Here is an 18,426-nt window from a genome sequence, read left to right on the forward strand (position 1 = left end):
ATAAAGAAAAATCACTTGAAACAAATACAGTAGAACCTCAGCTTACAACCCCCTGAATCACGAACAAATCTGCTTAGGAACAAGATTTTTTGATAAAATTTCGAATCATTTTGTTCTCCTATTGTAATGGGTTTTTATGGATTTTTTCAGTAAGTCAGCCCTCACTAGGGATCCCAAAATATTAAAATGGGCGAGTGATAGTGGTGATTCAAACAAGTTCAGAATAACAGTCGATCTGATGAAGAAAATTATAGCTAAAAGTGAACGTGGTGTCCGTGTTATGTATCTGGCCAAGGACTATGACATGGCTAAGTCAACCATCTGTACAATCCTGTAGAACAAAGATGCGCTAAAGACGGCTGATGTGGCTATAATGGTGACTACATTGAAAAAGCAAAGCTTTCAAGTCTTCTCATATATGAGAAGGCTTTACTTTTGCACACTGGGGTAGTGGAAGGAAATGGCAAATACAGAGGTACAGTAATGATTAAGGTTATGTTTATATCCTTTCTGCATTTGTGTATCTGCAACAAATAAATCTACAGTATAAAATTAGTACAATATTTTTTTGGGGTCTTTTGAACAGATCACTGCAATTTAAATGGATTGCATTGGGAAAAAATTGACTTTGTTCGCAAACATTTTGGTTTGCGAATGGAGTCAAAGAACGAATTCAGTTCATAAGCAGAGGTTCTGCTGGAGTGTTCTTAGCTTTGTTTTGACAGTTTAGTCCTGTAGTTTTTGCACACACGCACTTTCACACCCTAATATTTTTGTTTGATCTTACAGGAGTGATCCCAGCCAGAGGACAGGAAGAGATCATGGTGACTTTCACTCCCACCCGATACGAGACAGCACATGTCACCATCCAGCTGGTCATCTCACAGTTTAGAACCAAACCCTACTTCTGTACCATTGTTGGGAACTCCACTCCTCAACTTGCGCTCAGGTATTTACATTTTTTTTTTTATTATTATCTATTGGAAAAGCTCAAGCACACAGGAAATTGAATCATCACAAGAAAGAAAGCCAAAATGACTGGAAAAAAACAATGTGAAAAATCGATGAATGCGTGATTCATGCATGATTTATGCATGCTGGTACAAAATCCTAATGCACAGGTCAAGATGAACAGGCTGTTGAGATATAAAGCACATAATGTTGCATTGCGTCAAAATCAAGCACATTTTATCAGAAAGATATACATATCTTTGTACCTATTTTCGCTTCATAACAGATTGTTGCATTTTTTTCCTGGATAGATATTTATGTGCCAAAAAATAGGAGGAATTATTCATAAAATGATAATTGGAGTGATATGTAAGCAGTCTTGCTCTTTGAGTAAGCCAAGTAACAGAAAATGTTTCTCTTCAGGATAAAAAGTGAACACCCGCTGGAGTCAGAGAGAATGGTCCGGTGTGCTCCGAGTTGTTTGATATCCAATACAAAGCCCAGTGTTTAATTCTGTTCCCATGAGAAAGAGGATGCTATCCATCACAGGGCTGCGGCTCCATCCTCTGCACTGTTTTGTTGTTATCTTGGCTGAAAGTTAATAATTCATGAAAATAGCTTGGTTGCCAGTATAGCGATATCAAGATAGATACGCTTCCCACCTTGATGAATGTTTAGCATATAAAAAACACCCCCCCCTCTATTTGTTGGTCCCCACCAAGGAACCAAATAAAAGATGAGAAACTAAATGCACGAATGAAAGATTCAGGATTATGCGTGCAAACCCAGCATGTTTGCAGCATGAGCTTACTCGTGGTGGTCAATGAATGTCTGCTGTGTGGCTCAGGTGACACGACACAGGTCATTTTTATTGTAAAAGGTATCAAAGTTTGACACGTTTACATGTCTTTAATAAACCGAATCCAAACCAATTCTCGCTCTCACCATAAATCACTGCGTCACTTAGTTTATGTTGTGTTCACACCAAATACTGATACCTTATGGAGCTTACTACAATATTAGATATTACAACATCATCTGACCTCATCGCCTCCCTGACACCCTCAGCTTACTTTTAATTATAAACAAAAGATCAATATTATTTTTTTAACAATGAATAATCCCCTACCCAGCGACTTTTTAGCTTGCTAGGTTTGATTCTGATCCTAGAGGTGAATCTACACAGCAGAAATGTCATTCATATTGCTGATTCCCACCTCCAAAGATTTATAAATCCTACCAGTTAAAAAAAAAAAAGGAAACGTCATTTGCACTGGCTTCCAATGCGCCATTTTCTTGTAACTTGTATTCATTTTCAAATTAACTTTAGATTTTGTCCACATTATGTGCCCCTTAAGAATTTTGTTTTTTGTCAGGGTCATATTTACTGTAGGTGGTGATGATGATTATTGTTATATTTGGGCATCACTGAGCCCTTTCAATCAATGTGAATAGTGCCTGCAAATGCACTTCGATGAGCAGTCAGGATTAGTTTGTTTAACTTAAGTATGCGCTGTCTTAATTATTTACTTTCTGATCTTACAGCCAGTTTGAAAGTGTGGCATGCCATGGAGAGATGGCAAAAGAAATCACAGGATCTCCTCCCTCCCCTGCCATCAAGGCACCTTTCACGAAAAAGAAAAGGAAATCTGCAGAGGAAGCAAAAACAAAGGTATTGTCATTTTATCAGTGACGGTCAGCTTAGAGAACTTATTTTGTATGTCTAATCTCATCCAGCATCTTGAGAGCTACACATCTATGGCTTCGTTCCAGGTGCTGTAATAATCAGTCGGTGAGCCGTGAGGGATCCATTTAATAATCATTAACAAGCAAATGTATTTGTATCCTGACAATAATTACAAGAGGTATCTTTGTCTCCAACAAAAGAATGTTAATGTCTTTAAAATAACCAGTTGTAGTTTTCTTCAATTCAATATCTATTTATTGCTCAAGTAATAATGCAGTGAATAATAATCTGTAATGAACCCATAGAGAAGGGTCAATGTGCCCCATTAGCTTCACAAAATCATTGTTAATTGTTGCAAGTTTACTATTTAGGTTTACCCCGGAGAGCTTTTTTTTTGGCATCTCAAGTCAGGTTGCCCAGTTGTTTAATTCTAACCTAAGTCACTTTCTCTACTATGCATGATGCCCGTGAACATAGATGGAATGGATTCACTTGAACTTAGTGCCAATATAGCTGCTTTTAAGAGCTGATGATCAGCTTTTTCTTTTTTTTTTTGCTCGAACTCAGCCAAGACTAAAAAAAATATTATCGACCAGTGAGGCAGAGTCATTTCTACGACAGCATTTCCACTCTGTCTTCCACTCTGTCTTCACACTGTCATTCGAGTCAGTAGCCTTGGTGTACTTTCTTTCGACTCTCATATTAAAGAGGTGACCAAAGTTGCCTTTTTCCACCTTAGAGACATCACTAAGATCAGATCAGCTGAGGTCATAATCCATGCATTTGTGACATTGTGATCGGATTATTGCAATGCTTTTTTATCCAGGTGGCCACAGAAGAGTTTCTAAGGCCTGCAAATTGTTCAGAATGCAGCATCCCGTGTTCTGACCGGAGCATGTCAATGTTACCCTAGTGCCGGCCTCAGAATAGACAATAAAGTAATGAATGGATGAAAAGCACTTTCTGAAAACACATCCATTTAGTTTAGAGAAAACCCTCTCTTTAATGCGTGGTCCACGCCAAACACCTAAATTACCTTTCAAGAAGGTTAATAGGGCATTTATCACCCTCCGAGCCAGATATTTCTCTCCAGAACTGCAGCGTAATTGCTGGATCTGTAAATGAGCAGGTTTGTTCCATTCAACATCTCTATTTAAAAGCCAGCTATACGTGTGTGTGCATGTGTGCTCACGTGTGCGTGGTGATCACAAGTTGTTTGCGCTTTGCCCAAGAGGCAATTTAGTATAAGTACAAGTCTAATACCTCAATCAGTTCTCATGTTTTAATTTCTTATATAGGGCCGATATAAATGTGTGAGGATAATGTTGTGTGTAACTATGAATTTTTAAAACATTTTCCTGGGCCGTATGTCTCCGAAGTGGTTTCCTCTGTAACAGCTCTGTGTTTTTATCAAGTTAAAGATGCTTTATTCAGCTCTGCCATGTCCCTCCTCACCCCTGCAGATGGTGAGGAATCCAACGGGGGTCAAAGCTGTGCCGAAGCCTCAGCTGGATGTTTTTACTCCGGCAGGGGTGGCAAAGATGCTGATCAGAGACACAGAAAAACTCAGTCCAAAACAACTGAGAGAAGGTGTGCAACCTTCAGAACCTCTCATATACCAACCTCGTTGATGAATTTTCTCTAGTGCATTCTCCTTTATTTTTAAAGGAGAATTTATTTTTTTAGTATCTTTCCCCATTTTGCCTCCCTCAAAGTGCGTCGGAATTAACCTTATACCTTTTTGCGTTTCCATTACAGCCATCTCCTGCAGCAGCATGGTCGGTCTGAAGAACAGGCAGATGAAGGAGGTGTTCTTCACAAAGAAGCTTCAACAGAACTTTCAAGACGAGCAAGAAATGCGCCGACGAGGGTGGGATAAGCGAACTGGGTCACTTGTTTTTATTTATTAATGCTTATTTTCTTGTGAAAGGTGTGTATTTGTATCACAGGCAAGTTTACCTGGGTAAGGACCCACTGTCAGAGGACACCAGGAGCCAGATACTGGAAGAAAGAGAGATTGTCCTACATGAATATAAGGTGAGATTTTTAATTAAGAGTCAACAAAGATGGGACAAAGTCAAGATATATGAGAATATATTAGAAGAGCAGAAACATTATAGCTCTTTAATGTTCATTACATTAACATTGTGACCTCCTGGCATTGGACATCTCAGTGCTTTTCATTTACTTGATGGATTGGAACTAACCTCTTGTGTGCTCTCCGAGGCACCAGACGCATGCCAGTGTCAGAACTTGATTTAGTTCTCAGTTGTTTTTTTTTTTCCTACCAAACGAATATCATTTTTGAATTATGAGCCTGTATTTGTGTGTGTGTGTTTCCTCTAAAACAGCCATTTGAACAGTTGAACTCTCACAGACACTAAACAGCACTTCCTCTATCTATCCATCTCTATCGAGTTGTTTATAACACACAGATGCGCAAACACGAGAATGTTCCGCATCACGACATTCTTGTACAGCATCATGTTCTTCAACATTGTTTTTCTTTTTTTCATTTTTACAAGAACAAGTAGTTTTTTATGATTGTAAAGGTCCTCTACAGGTCCTCCTTGGAATCTTGACTATGGGCCAGGATTTAAATAACCTACCAGATAAACCGTTCTCTGTCATCAAGGGCATGAAATGCAACGAAATCCTTTCAACTCTCGTCTAGTTTATCCATCACGCTGCTTTTTTTTTCTCACTCTAAAAGCCATATGTCAGACTTTTCCATAATGAAAATAAACCAAGGAATTCTTTGTCTTCTTTCCGGGACAAGAGAACATTGTCTTCCCAGCGAAAAAAGTTGGCCTTATTTAAAAAATCGTGTTAGTGCGATTGTTTGTTGGCCAACTACCATCTGCTGATATGCGGAAACTCAAAGATGTTAGGCAGACGTATGAGATATTTCAAATCCTAAACTGTGTTTCCCTGTCATACAGAAGTGTGTGTCGTCCAAATACATACTTATTTTGACTCTGTCAAATTACAATGAAATCTGTTAGAAATTGACTTGGTATCTACACAATGTGTCTCCCTGAGACCAGTAAACCCCTTCGCTGAAAATGAATTAATCGGTTTTCACTGACTCCCGTGAAGGTAAAACAAGAAGTAAGGGAGGATGAAGAGTTTGCCAGCGGAGAACCCAAACTCTCTGTTCAACGGGTTCTTTGTGAAGCCGGACAGGTAAGCAGCTTTACTTTGATTTTCAGGCTCCAAGGGTTTACGTGTGCTTTGTTGTATAAACGTAAGAAAGCCATTACCTTTTGCAGCCACCTAGCATTGGGTTATGATTTCTCATGTTTTGATTTGCCTTGCATCCCACTGTTTGTCTGTCACTGAGTTTTCTATATTGAACAAAACCTAAAATGGGAGCCATTCAGCTTGAAGCCTCTCTGAAATGATTATCTAATAAAAAGTGAGAGTTATTGATGTAAAATGAATTTCAGGTCAGCGCTCAGAGGGCACAAGCTCCCTCACTTGTATTTGTTAAAATAAAAAAAAAAGCTCTCTGGCTGTAATTATTGAGGTAAGGGAACGGCTCTTCTGCGGTTTCTATGAGACAATTCCATTACCCGGTGCCAGACAGCCTGTGTGAGCGGTGCATATGTGTTGTTAAATGTCTTACTTTTCATTACGGCGCCCGTCTAAATGTGTTATGGCTGCACGCTGCACCTGCGCATCCCTGTGTCAAGACAGACATGGAGAGATGTGAACCGATACTGTGATAGGAAACTGCGCTCATTGATTCAATGTTTCTTATGGTTTATTCCAAGCATTTGATGTTACCAAGAATTTTTGGATTTTCACAAATCAAGTACTTCAACAAATGTTACGGGTGTAATCAACATCAAAGTGTTATGATATACAGTGGATAGAGGTTAGTTTAATGTATTAGTTTGTGTGTATGCAGGGGTGTATTTTATCTCTTCACCTGCATGATACATCAGGTGACAGCCTGTTTTCAGATGAAAGATACCCATGGGTCTTGGCACAAACTACTATAAATGCAGATTTTATAATTTAAGCAAACTGGACTTTTGCTAGCTCATTCAGTGGACCCAGAACAGAACTACACCATACACTGTCAAATAGTTATGATAATGGTTATAAGTCAAAGTCAACTTTATTGTCTATACTGCCATATATTCACACATACAGAGCATTGAAATAGCATTACTCCAAGATCCACGGAGCAAAAATACAAAATATTATAAATAATTAGTCACAGTGAACCACGACAAGTTATGCTGATGTAGTTATTGATTGTAGGGTTTGATTTTTTTTGAAAAGACAGAAGTGCTAAAGTGCAGTTGCAAAGAAGAAAAAAATAAATGATAGCAGTGGTAACAAGTGCAGTTGCGTTCTAATTTAGTGAATGAGTAAGTGAGTCTATGGAAGAGTTCTTATGGCAGGTACTTGATGACTTGATGTGTGTGCATGGATGGGTGGGTGGGATCTCAGAATCCATAGTATGTGGGTCTGGGGGAGGCTGAAAAGGTAGAGGAGGCAGAGCATGGAGGGAGTTGAGCTTCCTGATGTCCTGGTGGATGAAGCTGTCCTTTAGTCTGCTGGTCCTGGCCTGGTCCAGAAGTCCTCTGACATGTGCACACCCAGGAACTTGGTGCTGCTCACCATCTCCTCCAGGGCACCGTTGATGGTTATAGGGGTGTGCTGGGTGTGCTCTCTCCTGAAGTCCTCAACAATCTCTTTCGTCTTCTCCACGTTCAGAAAGAGATTGTTGGCACTGCACCACAAGCAAGGTGGCTCCTGTGGTTGGTCTCGTCTCCATTGTTGATGAGACCAACCACAGTTATATTGTCTACGTACTTGATGTAGATGATTGAGTTGTCCGTCGGTGTGCAGTCGTGTGTCATCAGTGTGAACTGTAGGGGACACAGGACACATCCTTGGGTGGGCCCTATGTTTGCCGTGATGGTACTTGATATGTTCCTGCTGAACCGTACTGCCTGTGGTCTTCCCGTCAGGAAGTCCAACAGCCAGCTGCACATCGAGGCTTTGAGCCCCAGCTGGCCCGGTTTGTCAGTGAGTTTCTGGATGATTATTTTGTTGAGCTGTGCCGAAGTCGATGAACAGCATTCTAACATGTGATCCCTTAGTGTCCAGGTGTGCGAGGGCTGAGTGGAGGGTGGTGGAGACGGCGTCATCGGTCGAGTGGTTCGACCGATATGCAAACTGGTAGGGGTCCAGGGAGGGGGAGAGATTTGACTTGATGTGCTCCATGACTAGCTGCTCAAAGCATTTCATGAGGATGGGAGTGAGTACAACTGGACGGTAATCGTTGAGGCAGGAAGTAGACGACTTCTTCAGAACTGGGATGGTGGTTGTAGTTTTGAGGCATGTGGGGACAGCAGCCTGGCTCCGTGATGTGTTGAATATGTCCGTGAGGACATATGGGAGTTCCTCCACTCAGTCTCTCAGTACATGGCCAGGTATGTTGTCAGGACCTGGGGCTTTGTGTGTTTTGATCCCGCCACGGGATCTTCTAGCTGTCCGGTTACAGTGTCAGTACCTGCTTGCTGGGAGGGGATGTCGCTTACTGTTCAGGGATGCTGTTTTGTGCCTCAAAGCGAGAGAAGAATACCTTCAAGTCGTTCAGCGGAGAGGTGTGGCTGTTACAGGTCAGTGGTGTGGGCTTGTAGTCCGTCAGGGTCTGCAGACCGTCAGTGACTGTCTCTGCTTCTGCTGAAATGGTTGGTAGTTCCCCTTGAGTATTGCGTCTTGGCCTTCCTGACACCAAGGGACAGGTTGGCCAATGCTGTCCTAAGACCAATCGGGTTACCGGTTTTGAAGGTACTATTCCAAGCCTTCAGGAGCCCGTGGACCCCCCCTGTAAGCGATTGCCCTGGACAGTGATGGTCTTCATGTCTGTCACATCCTCCACCCACTTTGTGATGTATGCTCTAACAGACTCAGCGTACTCCTGGAGGTCTGTGGTGTTGTTGGAAGTGGCAGGCCGCTTAAGCATGTCTTGGAGAGCCTCCACGGACCCTCCCGGCCACACCCATACCTGCTTGCGAACTGGTCAGGTGACTTTGACCAGAGGTCTGTATGATGGTATTAGCATGACAGAGATGTGATCGGAGGCACCAGGGTGGGGGAGGGGAGGACCCTGTAAACTCCTTTCTGGGTGGTGAAGACCTGGTCCACAGTGTTGTTTCCTCGTGTGGGAAAGTTAATATGCTGGAATATGTTGGGGAAGTCCCCAGCCAGGATGAGGAGGACATCTGGGTGGCGTGTGTGTGTGTGTGTGGGGGGGGGGGTCTGCAAATGTATGAATGATATCAGAGGACTTCACGCCAATTTGAACAATGCTATTGTCCTTTCTTGTGCACTTAATGTGATAATCCTAAATGAATATATGGAATTAACAAATGTCTTCTGAACTTCTCCTAGGCCCCTAAGGGATCTCCATCCTTCCAGTTTCACTCAAGTTTTCTGCTGGAGCTGAAGCAAAGAGCCCTCAGAGGATTCCAGCAAGCGGCACGGAAGGTACACACACCCGAGTACAGAGGAGTCACAGAGGCAACACATGCAGGAGCATTTACCCGTACACTGCGCCTCATTCGAAGGCTAGCGTCCCCGTGGCCATGTCCCTTTAGTTCAGCCATGTGTGAATTCCACCGCCTGACTAAATGTACTATATTCTCAACAGTACAGTCAATTTTCCCAGATACAGAGAATCCCAGTAAAAGTAGAGCAATGCCTTTTCCATGCCAAAGAAGAAGACACTTTCCTTCTGTTATCACAAGAGCAGTTTCTTACTCCAATATGTACTGAAGACGAAAAACACAGTTTCTTGGGAGGGCGTCTCAAGGGTGGCTGCCAGGACAGCCTTGGCATGCTCCAGAGAAGATTCTACAAGTCTTTTGAGTGCTACTGGAGGGATGAACACTATTTTTACTCCTAAAGGGATCTTTTTTTCTTCTCTTGTCTAGAATCACAACTCTATTTTACATGTTAGAGGCAAATAAGATTTCAAATTGGCACAAAAATGTCCATAGATAGCATATTTCTTTGTATTCTTCAATAAGAGTCCCCAGATATAAGAGTCTTATATCAAACAACACGGGGTCCTATAATATGACCCCTGTAATTAGTATTTTCTCATGCCCTAAGCTAGCACAGACGTTTCGCTGTTTACGCTGTATCTCAAACCTAAACTAACCTTTTTTGTTGTTGTTTTGATTGCCTTTTCGTGGTTTCGCAGATTACAATTTGGCCTATTAGTGTTATAAAGGGTTTTGAAAAGGGTAACCCCCTCTGTCCCAATGACCCCCTCTTTCGCAGGTGGTGATCCAGTGCCGCATGAACCGAAGGCTGGCGTCGTTGAAGGATCTGACTGACAGTCTGAAGACGTCGCCCCTGGCACAGAAAGGTTTTGATTATCCTATGATCTTCTGATTTAGATTTAATCTCATTATGCCATTTTTGGCAAGATGAGTGTAATTGAATTCATTTCCTCGAGCTTGAATTTGAATGAAATTCCCCCCTGGTGAGTGCGGGGTCTTTTTAAACATACCACCAGCCTCAGGAACTGAGCTATTTATGGAGCTATATGCATTTGGTTGTTCATGGAATACCGCCACCGGCTTGTAGCAGTGACCTTTACTTGTGTTTCTGTTGCTTACACCTCCTCATCGTCCGTCTGAAGAGGAGCCATGCAATCAGCCGATCTCCCCCGAAAGAGTCTTCCCGTCGTCTTTCCCCGTTTTCGCCAATGACGATGACCCATTGGTGCGTAGGTGACACAACTGCCACACATGACAGAATCCAAGTTAATGAATGGGTTTTGATGGTATGCCCACACACACACTCAGCAAACTGAGATGATAAGTGTTAGATGAGAAATCACCCATTAGTAAGGTTAGTTATTGATGAGTCATTATTTTCCTCCATCCCATATTTCCCATCCCCCGCAGCGAATATGTCCAACAAATAACGTAATACGTCTCCTTGACATTTCAGGCTTCCGGTGAGCTGGCCCCGTTGCCCGTGGATCCGATTGATGTGCACGTGACGCCGCATGTTCCGGTCTTCAAGCTTCAAGTAGGTCTCCGCCAGTGGCACAACGCCCAGCAAAATACTTCCTCTGCATTGATTAAGCATTTGTAAAACTCAGTCCCTTAGCCAAAGTCTCATTCATCATTTTACATTATGAACCTTTAATATGTAGACTCTGGCTTATAGTGGATTTAGGTGTTAGCTATTGATATTTAGCTCAAGCAAGAATAAAATTAAAACAAACAACTTAAATCCATTAATTGGCACTTTTCTATTGAACTATTAATGGCACTTTTGGTCACTAATCCCTTTTTCTGTATGCTTTGCAGATCAAATAGATGATATATATAGGTTTCTTCAGTGTTGATCCCCACCAGTTCTTAAATACAATGTCTTTGAATGCTTTAATACATGACAGCAATGATTCTATCTAATTCACATAATATAAAATGAAAGTAATATGACAGTAGTTCTGACGATATTGTGTGTCGGCATTGGTTTTGACCCTCCAGGTACCACAGCACTATAAGCTCATGGGTTATCGGCCCATGTCTGCGTGGGAGGCATACAACTTGTACATCCCCTCTACTCTGGCGAGGCCACTGCGCACCGGACCTCCAGTAACCACACGACACGCAGTGAAGAATTTTAGATTTAACCTGGGTCATTCAAATCTGATAAATCCACAAAGTATTATGTCAGTGCCGTTGAACTAAGAAATGTATACTGCCGTATTTGAAGCCCGAAACAGGGGAGCGACAGCACGAAATCGAAGAGGAGGTCCTGGAAACGACAGAGACGGGCGCCCATCTCACCTTTAGCATCCCTGACGCTCTGCTGAAACCTGTCCCGGCACACCCTCTCCGGATCTTTGTAAGGCTTTTTGTCTCTTCATTAATCATGACCGGGAAAGGGCAGAATGGGCGAGGCAGTTGTTTGCGCGCTCGTCTCCTAGTGTTTTTAGATTGGGGGCAGCCCCAGTGGGGTCTCTGCTCACTCCAGGTCCTTCAGCCTCCTCCCACAGACCAAAAACATGCAGCATGTTTAGTTGAAACTAAATTGCCCATCGAAGTGAATGAGAGAGTGATAAGCAGCGTAGATAATGAATGAGTGCATAAGAGAATGACGGATGCGTGGGGGATATAGAGTTTGTTTTTCATGTTAATCTCATCATTGGTTTGGTTCAGAACCCAGCTCCTGGGCTCCAGAGTTACAAACCAACCCCGAAATACCTCGACAGTGATTTGGAGTTCCACCTCTGCCCCCTGCCCAGGTAAAAACAAAAAAAAACTAATTGATATTATTCTATTTTTTTTTCATAACATCAATCCAGCTCTGAATGACATCAGCATTCATTAGCATGAAACCCATGTACATATTTGGAAAAAGTCAGCCAGATATGAAGAGATGAGGTCCTGTCCGTACTTTCTGCAGGTATTCAACCCCGGGAGCCGACACAAGCATAATCAAGACACCAACCCTGCACACTCAGAGAAAGCTTCTAGATCGCAAGGTAAGTTTCTACATGGTTGAGAATGCAACCCGGTGCCCTAACCTGCTGAGTTCTCCCTGATTTTCTATTCCTCGGTTTGATAATAGGACGTGATCAAAGGAGTCATGACATGGAAGAACTTTGACCAGATCACCTCCAAGTGCCTGTCCAACCAATCATCTCTTACCAGCATCGCTAACCTTCGGAGGTAAAGAAAAACAAACTAAGAGGTGCATCACGGGACCAGAAAAGCCCTGGTTTACATTTAGTGTTTTACATAGTGGTCCCTCCCTCAATTCGTACTCGGAAATTATTGAAAAGAGAGCTGCAACAACATCCGTTTGCTGCTAGAATTTGGAGAAAAAAACAATCGTAATCGCTGATAACAAAAATGACAGAAAATGTCTGGGATTTGTTTGAAAATCTGTTTGTTTATAAAATTATCAAGTTATATTTAATTGTGACATTTTTTACATTAATCCTCATATTATGTTAAGGGTCAATTTGACCCATTGGGTCAATGGGTGAAATGGGCCAAATTGACCCTTAACATAATATGAGGGTTAAAAAGTTCAACAATCCTGTAAAATCTACTGCTTCGGTGTGTTATCTGGCTTTACCTAAATGGACACAATCGAATCATTTAGGACCAAACAGGAAGTTCTCATGAATGCCAGTCTCTCCTGATCCTGACACTGTTTTCATCATTGTCGGGTAAATGAACAGGATTTGCATTTGTCATTCTAATGGACTGATTAAATCTCACAACCATAAACATGTGTTTTTCTCCTACTGTACAGCTCATGTGTGGAGCACTTTCTATGTAGGTCATGCAGAAGAAAGTCGACCCTGGAAATAATGATTTATTCCAATTTTAGATACAACAGACAGCAAATAACTTGTGTTTTTTTTTGATTTGTTGTGTTAGTGAGCGGTGTATGTGGCTGGACTGCTCTCTTTGTGGTTCACCATATCCCCCTATTTGCATTTTGTCATAGCTAACACCAGCCGGGTGTGCAAGGCCCTGGTCCTCTGACCCTTTCCGAGATGCGGGTGCTTTTTGCGTGGTTTCACAGACCTCGGGCTGAAGCCAACATTTGAACACGTTTTTTTTTTTTTTTTTTTTTTCCGCATTACAATGCATGTATGTATAATCCAAATTGCTTTGAATAGTTACAGTATAAATACCTCGGGTTTAAATTTGATTCTCCCCGTCTCAACTTTCTGTCCTATTCCCATTTCTCCTCACCTTCTGCCTGTTACATAATCAAATACCTCCCCGGGCAAAGTAATCTCTTTATGCCTGTCAGCACTGATCTGCAGGATAACCATAGATATATACTTTTGTTCATGCAAGGGATGACTTTCCCCTGGGCTCCTTGCTCAGTCTTATTAATTTTCCATCTCTGCCTCAGTGATTTCAACTAGCGTCTCCAGATCTCTCATAAAAACAAACAAACAATACGAGTCGTGTCATAATCCAGGCAGAAGAAGAAGAAGAAAAAGGTGAAATTAAATGGATTTTATGACCAAAATATCAGGTTTAGTGTCTGTCTTTTTTTTTTTTTGATGCAGTGGTTCATGAAATGATGAGTCTAGCACTGCTTTAGCTACATGAGTTCAGGAACCTCTAAAATTACATTAAAATGATTTTTGTAATTAAAAATACAACAAATAATCTAAGCTGCATTAACCCTAAAATGACTGTCATTTTTTATAATAGTCCCTTTCTGAAGAAATTATCATTTGAAACATCTTGCTGGTGCGAGCACCACAAGCAGCCATGGTCGGTTATGTCCAGATTAAACACAGAGGGAGGGAAAAACAACAGGTATTTAAAGACAAGATTTGTAGCTCAGGAGGGGAACATATCGAGCAACCAGTGAGGAACCCTAAACAGACTGTGCCAAAGTTACCAATAAATAGTATTGTGATTTTTAAGATGTAAAATAGCTCCGTTCAGAGGTCTTAGACTACTACATGTACCTTTGGGCAAAATGTAATTTGGTCACCTTGACAGTACTTGTGTACAGTGTCTTTGACTCTCCCCCCCTTGTTCCTGAATATTTTGTACTCCTATCAGTGCAGGAGAATGTCAAACCCTGGTTTTCGAAATGAAATAGATAATATATTCAATTTAAGAAAACCTTCTTCTGAAACAGCTGGCCAGAGCTCATGTTCTGACAGTGACCCAACAATCCTTGCTTGCATTGAGAAATCAACCTTTTTATTCACGAAGCACTTTAATACTATCCTTGCCTTTCACGGTTGCGGTGGTGTCGTTTTTATCCTTCCTGTTCAAACAGAGATCTCAAACAAACACCAGCCGTCCTCTAAGAAAGATGGATAACTGGCTTTTATCGGCGAGTGTGGTCTTGCGCTTCCATGGAAAAAAGCAGTATGCTTGTCTCCCGTAGGTCTATTGACTACAGCACAGATATACTTCCACTCGCAGCGCCCCCTCCGCTCACCGAGCCCCCCGGTGATCTGGTTGCTCCAACAGACAAACAGTAAGCAGCACACTATCGAACCCTCTAAGGAGGGAGATTTTCCAGAAAGATCCCAGCCCACCCAGCTCTGATTTATTTATTTTGCTTTATTTCCCTGTTTGTTGGGTGATGTCGTTCTGCACACAGGTGCGAAGGTGTGGGAATCCAGCTCACAGCGCAGATGATCCGAGCGGAGTTCCTGTCAGGGGACCCGCTGGTCTCCAATAGCAACATTGCCACAGGAGGAGGCGCAACGGGTCAAGCCAGCTATGTGTAAGTTTCTTTACATATAAAAGACATCTAGAGGCAGGGGTTCTATGCGACCACTGTAGATCTGAATGAAATTTCATGCTACATTGTTGATGTTCCGTATTCTGTTTGTAAATATTGTAAAAAACTATATTTCAAATAGATTGCTATGTTGGGCATCCAAGATGTACACTGCATAGTACTAGAAAGCAACATCATCTGAATTAAAACACGTGAAAAATAAATTTAATTTAATTATTTAATTAGTAACTATATTGCCGTAAATAATGACAATCTTAACAAATAATACAGTTAGATAGCTTGAAAGGTCATTTATTATTAGTCACTTAGGCTGGACATTTAATTGGTTATTTTCTTGCAACAGCCTGAAGTGAATTAAGGGGAGAAAAAAAAAGGGGAAAAAATGACAAGAGAAATTTGAAAATTTACATCCAATCACAGGAGCCCGTCTGAGGGCCGAGTGTGGGTCAACACATGACCACTTTATTCAAATGGCTTTCAATAGTGGTGAAAAACAAAACAAAATGCAAAAGCGATGTTTCGACCTTTTTATAGTGAAGCCGAACGTCTCATCAGACTAAATATCTTGAATAGAGTCAAGTGATGAATAGATTCAAGTGAAAACACAAGAAAAAACAAATCCTTGACTCGGGCAGATGATGTCATGGCAAGTTCAAATATGTGTGCACTAGTGAGGATCTGGTTGTAGCCTCTGCTTAGGCCCATGTTATTTTTCTACTCATATGCTCGTAAAGCTGTTTCTTAACCCTCAATGAGTGTGGTTACAGTATTAAAAATTAACTTTTTAAGAGCTGTTTTCAGGCAAGGGTCAGCAACAGGGTACAAAGGGTTTAAATTACAGGAGCATCCTTTGAGATCAGTTTCAAACAGGCTGGACTCAAGAGTTGAAAGGAATTGCTATTAAAAACTCTGACACACAGAAATAGCATGTGTTAAAATTTTAATCAGTGAAATTGTGTTTTCGACTAATTCATAGTGGAGCTCATCAGCCATTCGAATGATTTACCTGTTTATCAATTTGAGGTAGCTCCTTTTTTTGTAAATTGGACTCTGTACGTCACAGGGACCAGAGGGAGCGTCAGATGGAGGAAACCGAGTTCAACCAGATGGGAAAGCGAGTAATGGACAAGCTGAGGAAGCTGGGAGTCACCGACAGAGCCGCTTGTTCGTCATCGGACTGCGAATAGGCAAAACGACCTACACAAAAACCTGTCAACAGCCATGTGCATACATTGCATACAGTTCCATGGGGCGGGTGTGTGCCGAACATAACTTATAAAGGACTGCATTATGTGTCCTTGCATCTTTAAAATGAGGAGAAAAAAAAAAAAAAACTCGCTACTTTGCACCCACCTATAAGCCTCCTCACCACCCACCAGATTGCCAGTAAGCTTCCCCTCCTGTGCTCTTTTGTAAAGCTCACAAATTTGTTATCCTTCCGCCCACTCTGGCCCATATGTAAGCGCAGACATTCTGTTGGGCAAAACACATTACCGACAACGGCATTACAAAAAAAATCACAGGAAACGCATCCGTAAGCAGCACACAACGCACATTGCTATTAAACCGTTGCTCGTTGCGAAGCCAATCTATTATTTAAATGCGTACACTGCGGGGTAATCCAGTACTCTCTTGAAAGGGATTGTCATTGGGATTTTCATCAATAGAAATGCAGATTGACCGCTTACAGTTTATTATTTTGATTATGTGATCATTGGAAAATATCAACTGTTGTGGATATCTCCATAGCTGTTCAAAATTTGTTCTGTTTTAAGTTTTGCAAGAAGCGTTATGGTTCAAATTCATTGCATGAGGGCAATTGAGTGTGTGCCCACTGTTGCCCCCTAGAGGGAGCTCCAACTCTACCGCGTTAGTTGTTTTAGGAATGACTGCATATTAATTTTGTCTCCACGGAGTGAGTATAACCTCACTACAAACTAAAGTAACCTCCCCCCCTTTACAGACACAAACAAAATAACATAGCGGCATCTCACTCAGAGGATCCATTGAGATGACAGCAGAGGGTGGGGGTGAGTTTTTTTGTTCACCAATATCGTTTTCACAGCAGCTCAAAAAAAAAAAAAAAAGCCAGACCGATTGAGAAATGAGTTATATCCTTAATATCCAATCTAATATCTTTATTTAGTGGTACATGTATCGAGCTGAGCCGTTTTAAAGGGAAGCTGTACTGTAGCCACATATTTAATTAAAGCCACAGGAATGATACACACTTAATAAGTAATAGTCGGTGTAATAATAGCGGCTGAAACGCGGTGGAGAGAGACAGATGAAAAGAGCAGATACAGTGAAGCTGCAAACAGTCAGTGTGTATAATTAATTTACCCCAGCTGTCACCCTCATCGGTTTCCGGTAAAATATATGTTTTTTTCTATAATCATTCGCTTTGTCTCGATATTAGAAGGGATGATTCCCCATGAGCTAGTGTGCAAGTTGCTTTTACCGCACCGATCCGGCACAAGCGGAGACTCGACAACCTGCTTTGGTTTGCCCAATTGGCATGGCGCTGCGGCGAACAGATTTTGCCGAAACGGAGGAACAGGATCTTCTCCCGTTACCCGCTGTTTACAACTTCTGAGACACTCCCGCTGTGACCTGCAACAAACCGGCAGCAGTGGTTTTTAACAGCATCCAATCTTCCAGTCCATCTTCCTCTTCGGTCCGGTCGCCCCTTTTCTTTCTTTTTTTTTCCCCTTACAGCAGCTTTTCCACTTCACACAATTCACTGTGTCACTTTCCGACACTTCCTGGTTGAGAGACCCTTTCATCGTAATGTTGGGTCAGACGGAATGCTGCCATCTTGTCCTTCTCAAAGTTTTCCAGCTGGAAACCCTGCAACTTCTTTCAACAGCCGCAATAAATTAAGTTTGACTTTTAACAAACTTGTTGGTTTGTTTTGGCTTCAAGGAGGGATTAGAATGGTTTCCAAGGCTGTGGTTTATTTGAATATTTATTTTACATGTTTTTCTTTAAATTAAAAGCGGTCTAGACTGACAGAAGGACTAAAGTAGGTTTTATTTTTTGATATATTTCTATATTTAGCAGTTTTGAGCACGATGGCCTCATGGCTCGAGTCGACGTTTGGCTCTCCGTGTGGAGGCTACATCTTCTCCCTATGTCCACTGGGGTTTTCCCCCAGTTCTTTGGTTTGCTCATTCATTCATTCATTTGCTAATCCTGGAGCCTATCCCAGCTGTCATTGGGCAAGAGGCAGGGTGCAACCTGAACCAGTCACCAGTCTATCACAGATAGAGACATACATTCATTCACTCACTCATTCAAGTCTGAGCACTTTCAGGTCTCGGAACTGAATGTTTTTGGACTGTTGGAGAACCGGAGAACCCACTCATCTGTCATAGGGAGAACATTGAGACCCTGCACAGAAAGTACCCCTTTTGGAATCAAATAAAGGACCTTCTTGTCGTGAAGTGGATGCAGGAACCACTGTAACACCTGGTTCCTTTCCACGATTC

At 41.8% G+C, this 18,426-nt stretch overlaps 1 protein-coding gene across 1 annotated transcript in view; it reads left to right on the forward strand.

The window, feature by feature from the left end:
* Positions 1-18,217, forward strand: part of cfap221 (cilia and flagella associated protein 221) — a 28,050-nt gene extending 9,833 nt beyond the window's left edge. Inside the window, exons 11-28 of the mRNA XM_086148033.1 lie at positions 790-949; positions 2,497-2,623; positions 4,102-4,228; positions 4,397-4,508; positions 4,588-4,675; positions 5,738-5,824; positions 9,056-9,151; positions 9,950-10,037; positions 10,314-10,396; positions 10,628-10,708; positions 11,176-11,283; positions 11,405-11,536; positions 11,851-11,936; positions 12,098-12,176; positions 12,263-12,363; positions 14,573-14,665; positions 14,792-14,917; positions 15,999-18,217. Of these exons, the coding sequence (XP_086004159.1) occupies positions 790-949; positions 2,497-2,623; positions 4,102-4,228; positions 4,397-4,508; positions 4,588-4,675; positions 5,738-5,824; positions 9,056-9,151; positions 9,950-10,037; positions 10,314-10,396; positions 10,628-10,708; positions 11,176-11,283; positions 11,405-11,536; positions 11,851-11,936; positions 12,098-12,176; positions 12,263-12,363; positions 14,573-14,665; positions 14,792-14,917; positions 15,999-16,122 (1,898 nt within the window). The 3' untranslated portion in view covers positions 16,123-18,217. The remainder of the gene's footprint in view (positions 1-789; positions 950-2,496; positions 2,624-4,101; positions 4,229-4,396; positions 4,509-4,587; positions 4,676-5,737; positions 5,825-9,055; positions 9,152-9,949; positions 10,038-10,313; positions 10,397-10,627; positions 10,709-11,175; positions 11,284-11,404; positions 11,537-11,850; positions 11,937-12,097; positions 12,177-12,262; positions 12,364-14,572; positions 14,666-14,791; positions 14,918-15,998) is intronic.
* Positions 18,218-18,426: the final 209 nt, after the last annotated feature.

Source organism: Fistularia commersonii, chromosome 6 (assembly GCF_037954325.1).
Source record: "Fistularia commersonii isolate RoL2024-O1a breed Wild chromosome 6, RoL_Fcom_v1.0, whole genome shotgun sequence".
Taxonomy (NCBI): domain Eukaryota; kingdom Metazoa; phylum Chordata; class Actinopteri; order Syngnathiformes; family Fistulariidae; genus Fistularia; species Fistularia commersonii.